Source organism: Molossus molossus, unplaced genomic scaffold (assembly GCF_014108415.1).
Source record: "Molossus molossus isolate mMolMol1 unplaced genomic scaffold, mMolMol1.p scaffold_m16_p_16, whole genome shotgun sequence".
Taxonomy (NCBI): Eukaryota; Metazoa; Chordata; class Mammalia; order Chiroptera; family Molossidae; genus Molossus; species Molossus molossus.
In genome coordinates, this window is record NW_023425351.1 from 67,296,870 (window position 1) to 67,310,661 (window position 13,792).

Below are 13,792 nucleotides of genomic sequence, written 5' to 3' on the forward strand. Positions count from 1 at the left end.
TTTCTGCTGTGATGCAGACAACTGCACCTCAAAACCAACAGTGTAGGGAGGAGGGAGGGTGGTGGTCATTTAATGCCTTAAATTAAATTGTATTTTTCCTATCGTTGAGTCTCAAGTTACAAACTAGAAGCTGATTTGTTGAAAACAGTTCGAGAGACTGGATTCCACAGAACCGGTCGCTGCGTCACCAGAGGCGCTGAGGCTGCTGCAGTTGTCGCTGGCTGCAGGACTCGGCCCGGCTGTCCGTAAGCAGTGTGGCAGTCTGCCTATTTAGCACAGCAAATACCTACTATGTGCCAAGGACTTTCAATTTCTCAAATGTAATCCTCCAACCAGCCTGCGTGAGGGCCTCTAACACTTTATACACAAGGGACCGAAGCCTAGATGAGAAAAGGGGTGCAGGCAAGGAAACGGGGTGTGGGCCGAATTCTGTGGCTCTACGGAAATCATTAAGCACAGAAAATAATATTTATTGTGTGCCACCAATGAGATAGGGACTTAAAAATCTGAACTACGAAAAGGTTTATTTATTTTTTAATCCTCACCTGAAGATATTTTCCCATTGATTTTTAGAGAGAGTGGAAGGGAGGGAGGGAGACAGACAGGAAGAGAAACATAGATCTGAGAAAGACACACTGATTGATGGGCCAGGGATCGAACCCGCGACCCCGTGGTCAGCCACACTGGCCAGGCTCGCAGAGCGGCGTAACCGCCAGCCCTGACACAGAGGCCCGCCCCCAGCTGCACAGCGGCAGTCCCGACGGCCACCAGAAGGAGCAGGGGAGACAGTGCTGGCCCAGGGATGACAGGAAAGGAGGAGGCTGCCTGAGGCCGCACACCTGCCCAGGTGAGGGTGGCGTTCCAGCCCCCCCAGGCCCCCTTTCACAGAGCTCGCTCTCCCCCAGGAGGCTCCTGCCCGCACAGCTCCGTGGGGCCAGGCGCTCGCCTCCCCTGACTGTCAGCAGCAGAACCCAGGCAGCCTGGCTCACGCATCCGGCCACCGAACACTGAGCGCGCCCAGGGCAGCAGAGGTGATCACAAGACAGGAAGACCCCGTGCGTGTCCAGGGGCTCACACCGAACCAGGGGACCACAGAGGGCCGAGAAGAGGCTCCGGGCTGAGGGCAGGGGCAAGCCCCCGGGATGGCGGGCTTGAGCTGAGTCTTGAAGGGGGCACAGGTTACCGGGCACCTCAGAGAGCAGCACGTGAGGGCCCAGAGGGGAGAAGGCACCGTGGGAACCACAGCAGTGGGCTCAGTCACGACGGGAATCGCCACGCAGGTTGTACAGGACGGAGGGGCACCGTGCCGTTAGCCCAAACCACTTACGCCACATAATCCTGTTCGTCTTCTGCCTGAAAGTGATACGTCCTATTATCTGAAATACAAAAAAAAGGGAAACCTTAGAAAGCAGAATAACTTCAGGTCTAATGAAATTCTGCAAGTTCCTAAAAATAAGCAAAAACACCCCCCGGTAAGAGTAGGGGTCTAGAATTATTTCGTGTTTATGCCATTCTGTGCGAGCAGTTACACGAGTCACGTGGTCAATGCTACTGTTCTGAAGCGTCACAGGAATGCACTGAACTAACCGCAAATACCACGTACACTTTGGCACCTCGGAGAGAGGTGGGAAGAGGAGTGGTCAGGGCCAGCAGCCAAGGCAGTTCACTTCCACTCAACCTGCCTTTCACCATTTCCTGTGACAGACAGTGGCCCTCCCGAACGACCCCTAGCGCGCAGGGCAGCTGATGCCCGGGCCCGTCTGCCTGCAGAAGTCTGGGCTGCTCTCCGCATGAATCGGGCTTCAAGGAAGAGGCCCGGCCCTCTGCCCGAAGGTCACCTCCAGGGAAGGAGGAAGTGGCCCAACTTCGATAGTTTGGGCAGGTGTTTAAGAGGGAAGCGCTTTCTTAAAATCCAGAATCTGCTCGAATGCTTCAGTGCACTGAGGTCAAAGGAACCTTAACCGACTAGGCAGCCACGCACTGTGCGCTGCTCCAGGCTGTCCGGTGCCTGACTCCCAGGGAGATGGTGCGCACGTCCGAGAACGTGCTGTGCGTGGCAGAGCCCGAGAGTCTCACTGAATCTCTGCTTTAATGCTGTGTGACCTTGTATAAGTCACTGAACCTCTCTGAGCCTCAGGTTTCTGTCAATTAGCACACTGATAGGGCTTTTGTGACGACTGGCAATAACGTATGTAAAGAACTTGGCCCGTATTAGATAGTCAATAACTGATGACTATAGTTATATAGTTCCACAACCTAAGGGTTCTGAAACCCAGAGGTTCTTGGCTTTCTGCAGTCATATTCTAAATCTAACTTTTTTTTTTTGGTATGAGTCCCTAGCAGGAACTGAACCCAGGACTCTCTGGTCCACAGGCCAATGCTCCAACAGCTGAGCCAAATCGGCCAGGGCTAAATCTAACTTCTCATTAGTAACCCAAGAAACTGCTTGGTCACAAAAACCACAGGGGCTCTGAACGTCAACAGATGCTGCAGAGTCCACCTCACACTCCCTGCAAGGGGCCTCGGACCGGTCCGGTCTTTGGGGCCAGGTTCGAGTTTGGGCGTCACTCACACAGCGGCCTCAGGGGGGTGTCGGGGTGGGACTGTGCTCTGTGCTCTACACACAGACCATGCGCTCAGGCTGTCGCCCGGGGGCTGTGGCGAAGGAGGGACGCTGAAGGGCAGTGATGCGGGATTTCACGCTGTCCTGAGTCACTGTATCGGCACAGCCTTGACAAAGGGGTGTCCCCTCAGCTACAGGAGGGTCATAAGTGCAGCCACGGGACCAGAGCAGGCACAGGGAGCCAGCCTGAAAGAAAACCACGTCCCCTCCACACCTCTGCGCAGATTGCGAATACAGGGTACAGGTCGGTGGGAGGTCACTCCACATCCACATCGCAAGAGAAAAGCATGCCCCGCGCCCTGGAGTAGGGGCGACAGAGCACGGTGCCACCCTTCACGGAGTTCGAAGGCAGTGATGCTGGGAAGCAAGGGAACACGCTTCCTTTAAGAGCTCAAATTTGCAGGGACGAAGTCTAAGCAAATCAGTTGTTCAAACAGAATGGCACACCCGCCCCTCCTGGTCTATGTCGGTGCTTCTTCTCCTCCCCTCCCCCCATCGGTGCTTCACACGCCTGAGAGTCATCTGGGGACTTCCTACAAAATACCTACGTCTGGCCTCACACCCCAGACTGTGGTTCGGCACATCCAGGGGAGAGAGGGGAAAGCACTTAGGAAAATCTCTCCGAGGCGACAGAGCTACGTGTCACGGTGAGAACTGGTCCAGTTTACCGCACAGGTCTAGGTTCTGTTCCACTGCCCGTCAGATCCGACACGGCTCTGCTCTCATTCTGAGCCGGCGGCTGGGGTCGCCCTGGAGCTGCGTGTGCGGGGACAGCGAGGAGCCTGCCAGGAAAAGCCACCGCCTCAACGCCCAGAGAACGGAAGTGGGTAGCTGTCAGCATCCACAGTCACTGACCCGGACAGAAAAAGGACTCACGTGAGATCAGGTCGAACGATTTCTTGTCCTCGGCATTCGGTTTCACCTGGCAGGTGAGAAGGTTCAACTTGGCTGGCTGCCTGTTCGACTGGAACAGAGGGAGCGGAGAGGTTACCTGCAGCACTTCCCCCACCTGCCGGGCTCTGCCCTGGGGCAGTCACGAGGTGTCGGGCAGGACTTTTGATCAAGTCTTTTCTTTTCCAATTTGTTGTCCCACCTATTTATGCATTCATTGATTCACTGGCTGATTCTTGCACGTGCCCCATGGACCTGCAACCCTGGCACATCTGAACTACACGCTAACCAACAGAGCTACCTGGCCAGAGCCAAATGTGATAGTCTTACCCAGCCACTTAGCATTCTGAAACTCGTTAAAGGAAAAACATCTGTGGTAGTCCACTAAGTGTCTTTTAACTGTACATAAATAATGTCCTGGTGACTGATCAGAATGGAAACAGGAAAATCCACCTTTCAATGAAGTGTGGGCGCGGTCCATGGAAACAACCTTTCTGGAACCCACGCACATCCGGGCCTGAACAGTTGACATTTTCAATACTGAATCCTGCTGTGAAATGTAGTTCGTTCGTTCATTCATTCATTCATTCCTTCCTTCATTCATAATGACCCCAGTCACCAATCACCCCAAACCCGATGTCTCAGGTATCCACAGGTTTTGATTGCAATGTAGCATTTACATAACCTCTCTCAAAAGTATAAAGACACCTACCACCTGTGAGACATAGCTTAATGAGCCCCAAAATCTAGAGATGAAAATCTTAGCATCACAGATTATCAGCAAATCTCCTGCTCACACACATTCACACAGACCCTGTAGTAAGCGGACATTAACTTAGGCTTTGCCTAGATGGAGTCTTGCCACGTAATCATTCTGGTCCGTACTCGTTCCTGACCTCCTGCCCACATGTGTCCAAGGTCATGTCGATGCCGGCACGTCTGCCTCCTTCCTACAGGAGCTGACCCAGGAGTGAAGTGTGCGTGCCTGGGCCGGGCTGGGTGTGAACGCAAGTCCACTGCCGGTCGTTATTCCCCGAACCCCACGCCAGCAACATTTCCGCCCAAGCAACCCAGGTGTTACAGGAAAACAGAGGGGGAGGGGGGAGGGAGCCCTCACGTGACCAGTCGAAAGCCCTGACCAACGGAGATGGCGTATGATCAAACGACTTCAACGACACGCTGCAGTGCTCAGCCTCAAGGACAAGCAATGTCCACTTAACTTCCGTCCACCTTCTGTGCTCTCTGGACAATTTTCGACATCTTCCTTCCTCTGGGGATTCAATGAGATCAGACAGAAAACCAGCCCCCCTGTCCTGTACCTACGTGCTCCAAAGCAAGCTGTCTGGGGGTCGGGGTGAGAGACCCGAGGGATTTCAAGTTCATTACACGTGCACTTGACCTAGACACGGAACCAGAGAGTCCTGTGTGAGAGGGTCTGCCTAAGAGGAAACAGCACTGGCTACAAAATCCAGACTGGGGGGGCGGGAGGTGTGGGGCTGCCTGCTTCTCTTAGAACAGACCCGGAGCCCAGTGGCCAGAGGCCTGACTCCACGCCGGCGGCTGCACCACAAACCCAGGCCCGGCCCACTGTGAAGGGACCTGTCAGCCCAGCAGTTCATCTACTTGGATAGTGATAAGATCACTGGATTTCTCATATGAATGACGACAGCGGACGGCCTGAAAAGGTAGCAGTCCCAGTTAACGGACGCTCCATGGACTCCTATGTTCCAGTTTGGCGTCCACATTTCAAGAGGGATGTAGGAAAGCTCAGGGGAGATCGAGAGAGGATTAAAGGACTGGAAGACGGGAACTCTGAAGATGGCTGCAGGCAGCTTAGTCCAGAGGAAAGCTGGCTGGGAGAGACTTAATGACCATCTTCAAGTACACGAGGCTGTTCTGGGGGAGGCTGGCAGCTGTTTTCCATCTGCACAGACCAAGAAGAAAGGCACTCAAATTGCAGAAGAAGATCTGAGCCAGACGTAAGGAAGGACTTCCCAAGCTTGAGTTGATTATGCATAATAAGAGGTTTCAAGTTTCTTAACCTACGTAGAGAAATCTTTGAAAAACTTAAGAACTTATTGGACACCATTCACATTTGAATGTGGCAGAGGGTTAACGAGAAGGCTTATTTTTTGCCCCAAATCTACATGACTCAGTGTTTCTGAAAACCTTACCAACAGATACACCCAAATACAAGACAAAACAGACAGAATAGTTTGAAAAAGGAAAAAACACTCCAGTTCAGGATTCACTCATTCACCCCCAAGCACGGGCGACTTCAGAGCAGCGGCAGAGAACTCCCGAGGTGAGGGGGTCCCACGGTCAGGCCGTTTCCGTCCGGATTCCCTGGCGGTGCGTCAAGCCCCTGGATGGGCTGCGCCACGTCGACGCGGATTTCACTGGGCACAGACGCATCTGGCCTAAGAGGAGTGTTTGTTTCTCCCCCCAAAGCCAGCGAGACATCTGACAAATGACCAATCTCCCCAAGTGTGACTCTGAGGAGCCAAAAACACACCATCTTTGACCAGCTCAGCAGCTGACAGGCGGGAGTAAGAGAAAATGGGGTGAGATGCCCCGCCCGAGTCCCCGGACCGAGGCCCAGGAATCACTGCAGTAATCACAGTAATTCCAGGTCTGTGTAACTTTCCACAACTTCAAAGTGCTTTCTCGACATTTAGTACTAATTTATAGGTATATTGATTAAAGAAAGCCTAAGTTTAGCTGGCGGTTCAACAGACGAAAACCTAGTGAGGCTGAATGACTTGCCCGGGGCTACATCACCATGGCACTGTTTAGAAAAGGCTTCCATATTGTTTAAGTACAGGAAAGGAAAAAAATAAGAAAACATGCATTTATTGAGTCCTTCCTATTGATGAGTCCTACCATGAAAAGAATAAAGACCTTTCTGCACCTTGACCTGCAGGCTCCGGGACTTCAGCTGTGGTCTCTTTATCTGCTGCTCCCCCTGCTGGACAAGGTGGGGCACTGGCCTCCTTCCCTCCTGGGGGCACACTCTGCAGGCCCTCCTGCACCTCCCTGCTCTCTCCCTCCAGGTGGCTCACAGTCAGAAGGTTCTCAGGGTGTTTCCTGGCCTGCCCTCCTCCCCCACCCCCGCCTGGTTTCATGGCGTTCCTGGATCTTATTACTACATCTTCGCTTCTTATCTCTCTTCCTACTAAAAGCTCACATTTCTCTGTTTTGTTCACTAAAACGTGCCCAGCATACCGCGGGCACTCGAATAATTTCTCAAACGAATGAATGCATGCCAGGTGCTTTAGATATACTACCTGTGAGGGAAGTCCTTTTAGTTTCTCTCACTAATTCAGACGAAGAGACGAGGCAGAGAGGCGAATGAAGAATGTTCCTACAATCTCCAGGAAGAGAAGGCAGAGGTCTGAGTGGACCAAGCCCCTCCCTCCTGTGTCCACTGCACAGGCAGGCCTGGGGAGAGGCCATGCCCTGTCCCTGGACCGGCAGGAGGCTCCGCACATGGGAACATGCCGTCTGAGAAGGGTCAGGGTTAGGAAAAGAGAGAGCAAAGGTACCAGAGATTAACTTCCATTTTAATATCTTCTCGGGTCGCTGGATCACCACCATTGCTTCCTTTCATCACTGATGAAGAGACAAATTTTAGAAGGCTACTGGAAATCCCTACTCATTCATTCGACAAGATAGCTGCTGAGCCTCTACCCGTTCTAAACACATGTGAAACACACATGAAACACATGTGGCCCACGGCAGCAAGCAGCCATGGGAACCGGAGCGGACAGACCTAGGACGTGCCCGGCCTGAGCTCGGGAGCACCAGGACCCGGCAGGCTCTGCGGACAGTGCGAGCCGACAGCGGGCACTGGGGGGAGGAGGCAAGGGGGGAGGGTGATGCCGATGGGGACCAGGGCGGGCACTGCATGTGGCAATCTGCTGAAGGCAGTTACTCAGAGTGACCCCCCAGACTACAAAGAGGGCGGCTCGTGGAGGGGCCCAGGGAATGAGGCGGATGATGGGGGCCTGAGTTAAAGCCATGGTCTTGGTGCTGGGGGCCAGGGACTCAAGATACAGCTAAAAAGAGACTTTTAAGGAAGCATCCCAGGAGGAGCCTCCAGGCCCCGCCCGGGGCACGGAGGGGGGCCGCGTGGTCCCCGAAGCCTGCTGCGGACACCCTTCAAAGCAGTGACGACACCTCTCGGAAGTGACGACTTTTGGGCTCTGTTCCCTGGAACTCTGAGGTCTGTCTTTTTCCAGGTTTTACTTTTCATTAAAATAAAGCATATTCACTGAAGGAACACTAGGAGACCGAGCACAAAGAAGAAACTGAATATTAATCCCACTTTGACACCCAGAGACAATCACTGTTCCTACCTTGACTTGAACAAGAAGTGTGTGTGGAAACATAAAAAACAAACCACACACACAAATTGGTTACACTTGTAGGTACTGTTTGGTGAATCACTTTTTTCTGGCTTACAACATGTACAGATGTCTTGATTTCTCTCTCTCTCTCTCTCTCACACACACACACACACACACACACACACACACACACAGCAAATCTAGTCTCAAGTCACTGGCTTTTGGAAATGTTCCAGCAGGGCGCGGACAGCAGTTATGACATGTCCTTCCCCTGACACAGTTCCCTGCCACCCCCAGGAAATGCTATCCAATCAGCGAAGTCGCCCGAGACGTGGGTCAACACTCGGCTATTGGGATTGGTGTCCAGAGATGGAGTGGTTTCCCCGCCCCTGCGGAGCTGCCCGGCTTCGCGAACAAGAAGCGAACATCCTTAACTACCGGGGACAGCTGGGCCCAGCCAGGCTGCGCTTCCGTGCAGCAAGGGAGCTGCGTGGATTATGACCGTTTCATTTCCTCAGCAACTTACTTAGACACCGGTGATGCCCCAGGGGACACCTATTCGGCAAGCAGTCAACCACCACAGTGACCTGCCGCAAGACGGTAGGTCGTGCGAACACCCACACTGCGCAGGGAACCTGGCCCCCAAATCTTAGTACAAGAAGGGGCTTTAGCACGCCCCCTGGTTCATCTGGGCAGGGAGCAGTGTTCATCTGCTGCACACCTGAACGGCTGGTACTTCGTATACAATCTTATTATTTAACTCTTGCAGTAACTCTGTGAGCTAGGTACTGTTACTGCACCTACTTTCCAGCTGAGGAAACCAAGGGCAGGAAGGCGCAAATAGCCGACCAGTTTCACAGAAAGTCCGAAGCCAAGCTGCGATCTGAGCACATTTCTTCCCAGAGCTTCCCCCGTGTTCCCGAGAGGCAAGCCGCGGGCAGCTGCAGAGTGAGTGAAGACATTTCTTCCCTCCCCGTCTCGTTCCTCCCGCCCTTGAACGGCCAGTTCCCTCGTTTTCCTGGAGACCAGTTAATATTCCTGCTGAGAAATCCCACCCGTTCCTGAAATGTTCCAAGTTCTAAAATGACCCTCTTGCGGCCACGACGGAAGCTCCGCAGCTGGTCATCTAACTGCAGTAATTCGCCCTAGAGTGTGGATGACTATAAATTCCCTAGAAGCTCCCACTGTAACCACTGGATTGAGTCCCAGTTGCCAGGATGTGTGTATACGTAAGAAAGACGTATCTTTGAAAACATGGTTCTCTTGAAACTCTTACTGCAGTAAAGACCCTGTCAGTTTATTTTCGACAATGAATACTAAACAATGCTGTAGTGTAAAAGGGGGGGGCAGTGCATGGGAGCTCCTGATAAGAACTGGGCTGATGTCTCTGCGGCTGAGGAATGTGCTGGGTATTCCTCCATTTAGCCGTTTCTACACATTTACTGAGCACCTACTATGTGTCAGTGTGCAGAGTTCGGGCAGCAGAGGGAGGACCCTGCTTTCACTGTGCTAACCACCTTAATCGGTGCCTTATTATCCAACGACAACTCACAGACCCCAAACCTTCCGAGAGTAAATGTAAGAAATGCACTAGTTTGATTATAACACATCTGAGCTATGGACTATGTTTTAAAAAACGTATTCGCATTACATTTTATCAACAAAATGGGCAGTAAAATGCCAGGGCAAACATCTGTGACAGGTTTCTATGACCGTGACTTACGGGTGGCAGTTCACGAAAACGAGGGCGGGACCCCACCCTGACAATGCCTCAGCCTGGCCTGCGCACAGGTGATGTTCTGAGGGTTTCACACACACTTAAATGTTACAGCCCCGCAACCACCCTAAAAGTCAGTGCCACTAACAACCTCCATTTGACAGAGGAGCCGACCCAGGCACTAAAAGGTTCAGTGACGTATTAAGGAATCCATGATGTCTTGTACTGGGCAGGGTGGTTAGGTTTACATCACCAAAGTGCAGGGCCGTCAGCACGTAGGGTCCTTATACCTGCCTCACCTCTCCGGAGCCGTACCCTGCTTCGGCCATCAGGGAACTGGTCCTGCAGGTACCAGCGTGTACCTCCCCCACCGACTCCCAGCCCTCCTGGTCCATGGCTCACTGTCTGGATGGCACGACCTCGGATGCCAGGCTCGGGGGGAACGGGGGCTGCAGGGGAGGGGAGTCAATGTCTTGTGTGTGGGAGCGTCTAAGCACAGAGTCCTGACCTGTCCCCGTTCCTGGCTGTGACATCAGCAAGCTATGTGACCTTGTGAGTGAACCTCTCTGAGCCCCAGGTCCCTCATCTGATACAGGGGGGCGTCCAGTCCACTAGAACGATGAGGTCCTGTGGACAGGAGGCTGAATGGCAAAGGCACGTGGACAGACCCAAGTTTGAGTTCCTGACTCTGCCAGCTACTAGCCAAGTCACGGGGCTTCTCTGTGCCTTCACTTCTTCATCTGTGAAATGGAGGTTACGTAGGATTAAGTGAAATAAAATTTATGAAGTGTTTGGCACGAAGAAGTGCTTTCAAGTGGTACTTTCTGTCCCGGGCGGTGTGGCTCAGTGGTTGAGCGTCGACCCACACCCCAAGAGGTCGCTGGTTTGATTCCCAGTCAGGGCACATGCCCAGGTTGTGGGCCTGATCCCCAGTAGGGGGCATGCAGGGGGCGGCCAACCAGTGTTCTCTCTCATCGATGTTTCCATCTCTCTCTCCTCCTCTCTCTCTCTAAAATCAATAAAGAAAAAAATAAAATGGTACTTTCTTTCCTCCTCAACAGAGGGAAAGTTAAATGCAACTGAGAATACTGAAAAACTGCCAATAGCCCTGGCCGGTTTGGCTTAGCGGTTAGAGCGTCGGCCCGTGGGCCAGAGAAAAACTGCCAACGTAGTAAATGCTCACCACTCATTTCTGCTCTCCTGTTAGCAGCTAACTGGCCCTCTAACTGGAGGACATCTCTGGCACGGACGCTCAAATCACCCACGAGTCTCTTGTCCACAAGGGGCCTCCCGGGTGACCTGCACAAACCTTCGTAACGACTCTCGGGGACTCTGCCATTTCCATTCCCACGTGACACATCTTCCATTATAATTTTTAAGAATATAAAATCATTTCTTGGTAGTTTTAAAGGGCAAAATCGTGATTACTGGTTTTACTGTGCATGTCTCTGAGTACCACCAAGAGTGAACCTTTTGACAAGTATATGGATTTGTCAAGACAAGACTTTTAGCTGGAAATGGGTGACGCACAACAAAAATAAAAATTCTAGACAGCCCTGGCCGGTTTGGCTCAGCGGTTACAGCGTTGGCCCACGGAACAAAGAGTCTGGGGTTTGATTCTGGTCAAGAGCATGTACCTCGGTTGCGGTTTGTCCCCGGCCCTGGTTGGGGTTGTGTGGGAGGCAACCAGTCGACGTGTCTCTCTCTTCCTCTCTCTCCCCCTCCCTCCCACTCTATCTGAAGATAAACAGAAAAACATCCTCGGGTGAAGATTAAATAAAAATTCTAGACAGATTATAGACATCAACTACAAGTATGTATATACACTGACAATCTGAAGATAAATAGAATATAAGTGTTACTAATTAGCTATTTTTCACTTTCTATTAAATTGCCTTTATTACTAAAAAAGGGGAGTCATAATTGAGGCAATTTTATTATTCACGTTTTATCTATATATACCCTTTAACATGATGGATGTTCTGAACAATTTAAACAAACAGCAACAATAAAGAAGATCTGACCTATTTTACATGTGTTGTTTCCCTTCCTACATGACCTTTTCATGCAAAGAACATCATCTGTCATCTTCACAATTCAGAAAACTAGGTTTTCACAACAACCAGTAGTATTTCCCAAAAGAAAAGACTATCGAATAAGAGAACACCTGATCCGGTTTGAGTGAACGGACACAAAGTTCTGGTGGAGAGACAGACCGAAGCGGCACAGACACGCAGGACGAGGTAAGGCTGATTTCTTTGGCAAAGGACTATACACAAGCCTCTGGCCCGACTCCACACACAAACACGCCCGGGAACATTCCAGTGCCGTGACAGCACGTGCTTGCGTGTTCGCGCCCACGTGGCGCAGACACTTACTGTGGCGTGGGAGATGGTCAGCATCCCGTTCTTGACGGCACACTTCCTCCTCTGCCACACTTTGCGGATCCTGGGGAGCAAGTCAAACACGAGCTGGGTCAGTGTCAGGTTCGCTCGGGGACAAGCAGCGCACCTGCTGCGCACAATCATCATTACAAAACAAAACCACCCCGACCCCCAAACAACCGGGACATTCTGCCTTTTATCGTCCCGGGTGGAGGGTCATTCCGGATGGGCCTGCACAGACATGCTCGTGACGGCGCTGTTTCTCAGAGTGGGAACGGGGAGCTACAGACACGGCGACAGCTGTGTGCCTAACCAATGGATACAGACAACAGTGGTGGGGGAGGGGGGTTGGGAGGAGGGTGTCTGTGGGGAAAAAGGAGAAATATCTGTAACAAAAATAAGCCCTGGCCCGTTTGGTTCAGCGGTCAGAGCGTCGGCCCACGGACCGGAGAGTCCCGGTTCGGTTCCCGCTGAGGGCACCTACCTGGGTTGCGGTTCATCCCCGGCCCAGGTTGGGGTCGTGTGGGTGGCAGCCACTCGATGTGTCTCTATCACATCAATGTTTCTCTCTCTCTCTTCCTCCCTTTCTCCCTCCCTCTCAGTCTGAAGATGGATGTAAAAATGTCCTCAGGTGAGGATAAAAAACAAAACAAATAAATAAAAGAAGAAAGTGTGTGTATATATATATGTACTGACCTGTATAGATTTCTAAAGCATATTGTTGACTGAAAAAAGCAAGTAGTTTTAAGATAATTCAGGCATAACCTAGTATTGTCTAAAAAAAATTTCAGACATAAAACAGCACTCTAAATGTTTATGGGTAAATAAACACGCACAAAACGTATGGAAGAGGGCCTGGGGGGAGCATCTGCGCCGACAAGGCTCCTGTCTGGAAGGAGGTCCAGCCCGGGGTGGCGCTGAGAAGGTTTAACCTCATCTGTGACTCTGACTCTTTCAAATGATTGGATGATGCTGACAGGAAGGAAATGAAGGATGGAAAAAGCCAGTCGGAACAATTCAACATGGGCGGCGGGTTGAGACCATTTCCCTCCAGCAGAGAGAAGGACCTGGGAACAGCATCCTCCAGGCTGCAAGGCTGCGCAGGCCTTCTGTTGCCACGGAAACAAACACTGGAGTGAAGACCACGGTAGCTTCTCCCTGGCGTTTAAAACAGCATCACCTTGTGGTTCCTTTTCCTTCCTAAATTAGTCCTGTACCAAACCTGCCACAACATGAACTTACATTCAACTCTAAACACAGACAATACTGACTTCTTGAACGTGCAACTGTCAGAAGCCTCATTTGTTTCAAAGTGTGCTTCGCAGAGGGAGTAAGAATCTGACACATCTGACCCGAGGTGCATTGAACTCACTTCTCCCCCCACCTCTCTGTCTAGGTCATTCCTTCACGCATGCAGGCCTCTGCTCCAACGTCACCTCCCTGGTGCTCTCTGACCACATTCTGACAGCAAGCACCCCGCCCCCCACACTCCTTGGCTTGCGTTATCTTTCTGGACAGCACTTGTTACATCTCCTCCCGTGCATTTCCTTCTTTGCTGTCTGCCTTCCCCCTCAGTACGCTCTACAGAATGAGGACCTTCTTCCGTTCAGCGTTATTCCCAGTGCCCGCAATGCCTGGCACAGAGCAGGACTCCCAGAGACTTTTGCTGAATGCAAAGTAGAATGATGAGCCACACCGACAGTGATCCCAGAAATATATAGGAGAAATAGTTGCGATTTTAACAAATAAATGAAAACAAAACAAAAATTGGATGCAGCTAAGAGAAAATCAAGGAGCACGTATCCACAAGCAATCAGAAAACAAGACG

The 13,792-nt window shown here is 51.6% G+C and overlaps 1 protein-coding gene across 9 annotated transcripts in view; it reads right to left on the reverse strand.

Moving 5' to 3' along the window:
* Positions 1-13,792, reverse strand: part of ASAP1 (ArfGAP with SH3 domain, ankyrin repeat and PH domain 1) — a 234,359-nt gene that overhangs the window by 35,383 nt on the left and 185,184 nt on the right. For all 9 annotated transcript variants that reach the window (XM_036263734.1, XM_036263729.1, XM_036263727.1 and 6 more), the window contains 3 exons: positions 11,959-12,028; positions 3,500-3,587; positions 1,328-1,376 (listed from right to left, as the gene is read on the reverse strand). In XM_036263734.1, the coding sequence (XP_036119627.1) occupies positions 1,328-1,376; positions 3,500-3,587; positions 11,959-12,028 (207 nt within the window). The remainder of the gene's footprint in view (positions 1-1,327; positions 1,377-3,499; positions 3,588-11,958; positions 12,029-13,792) is intronic.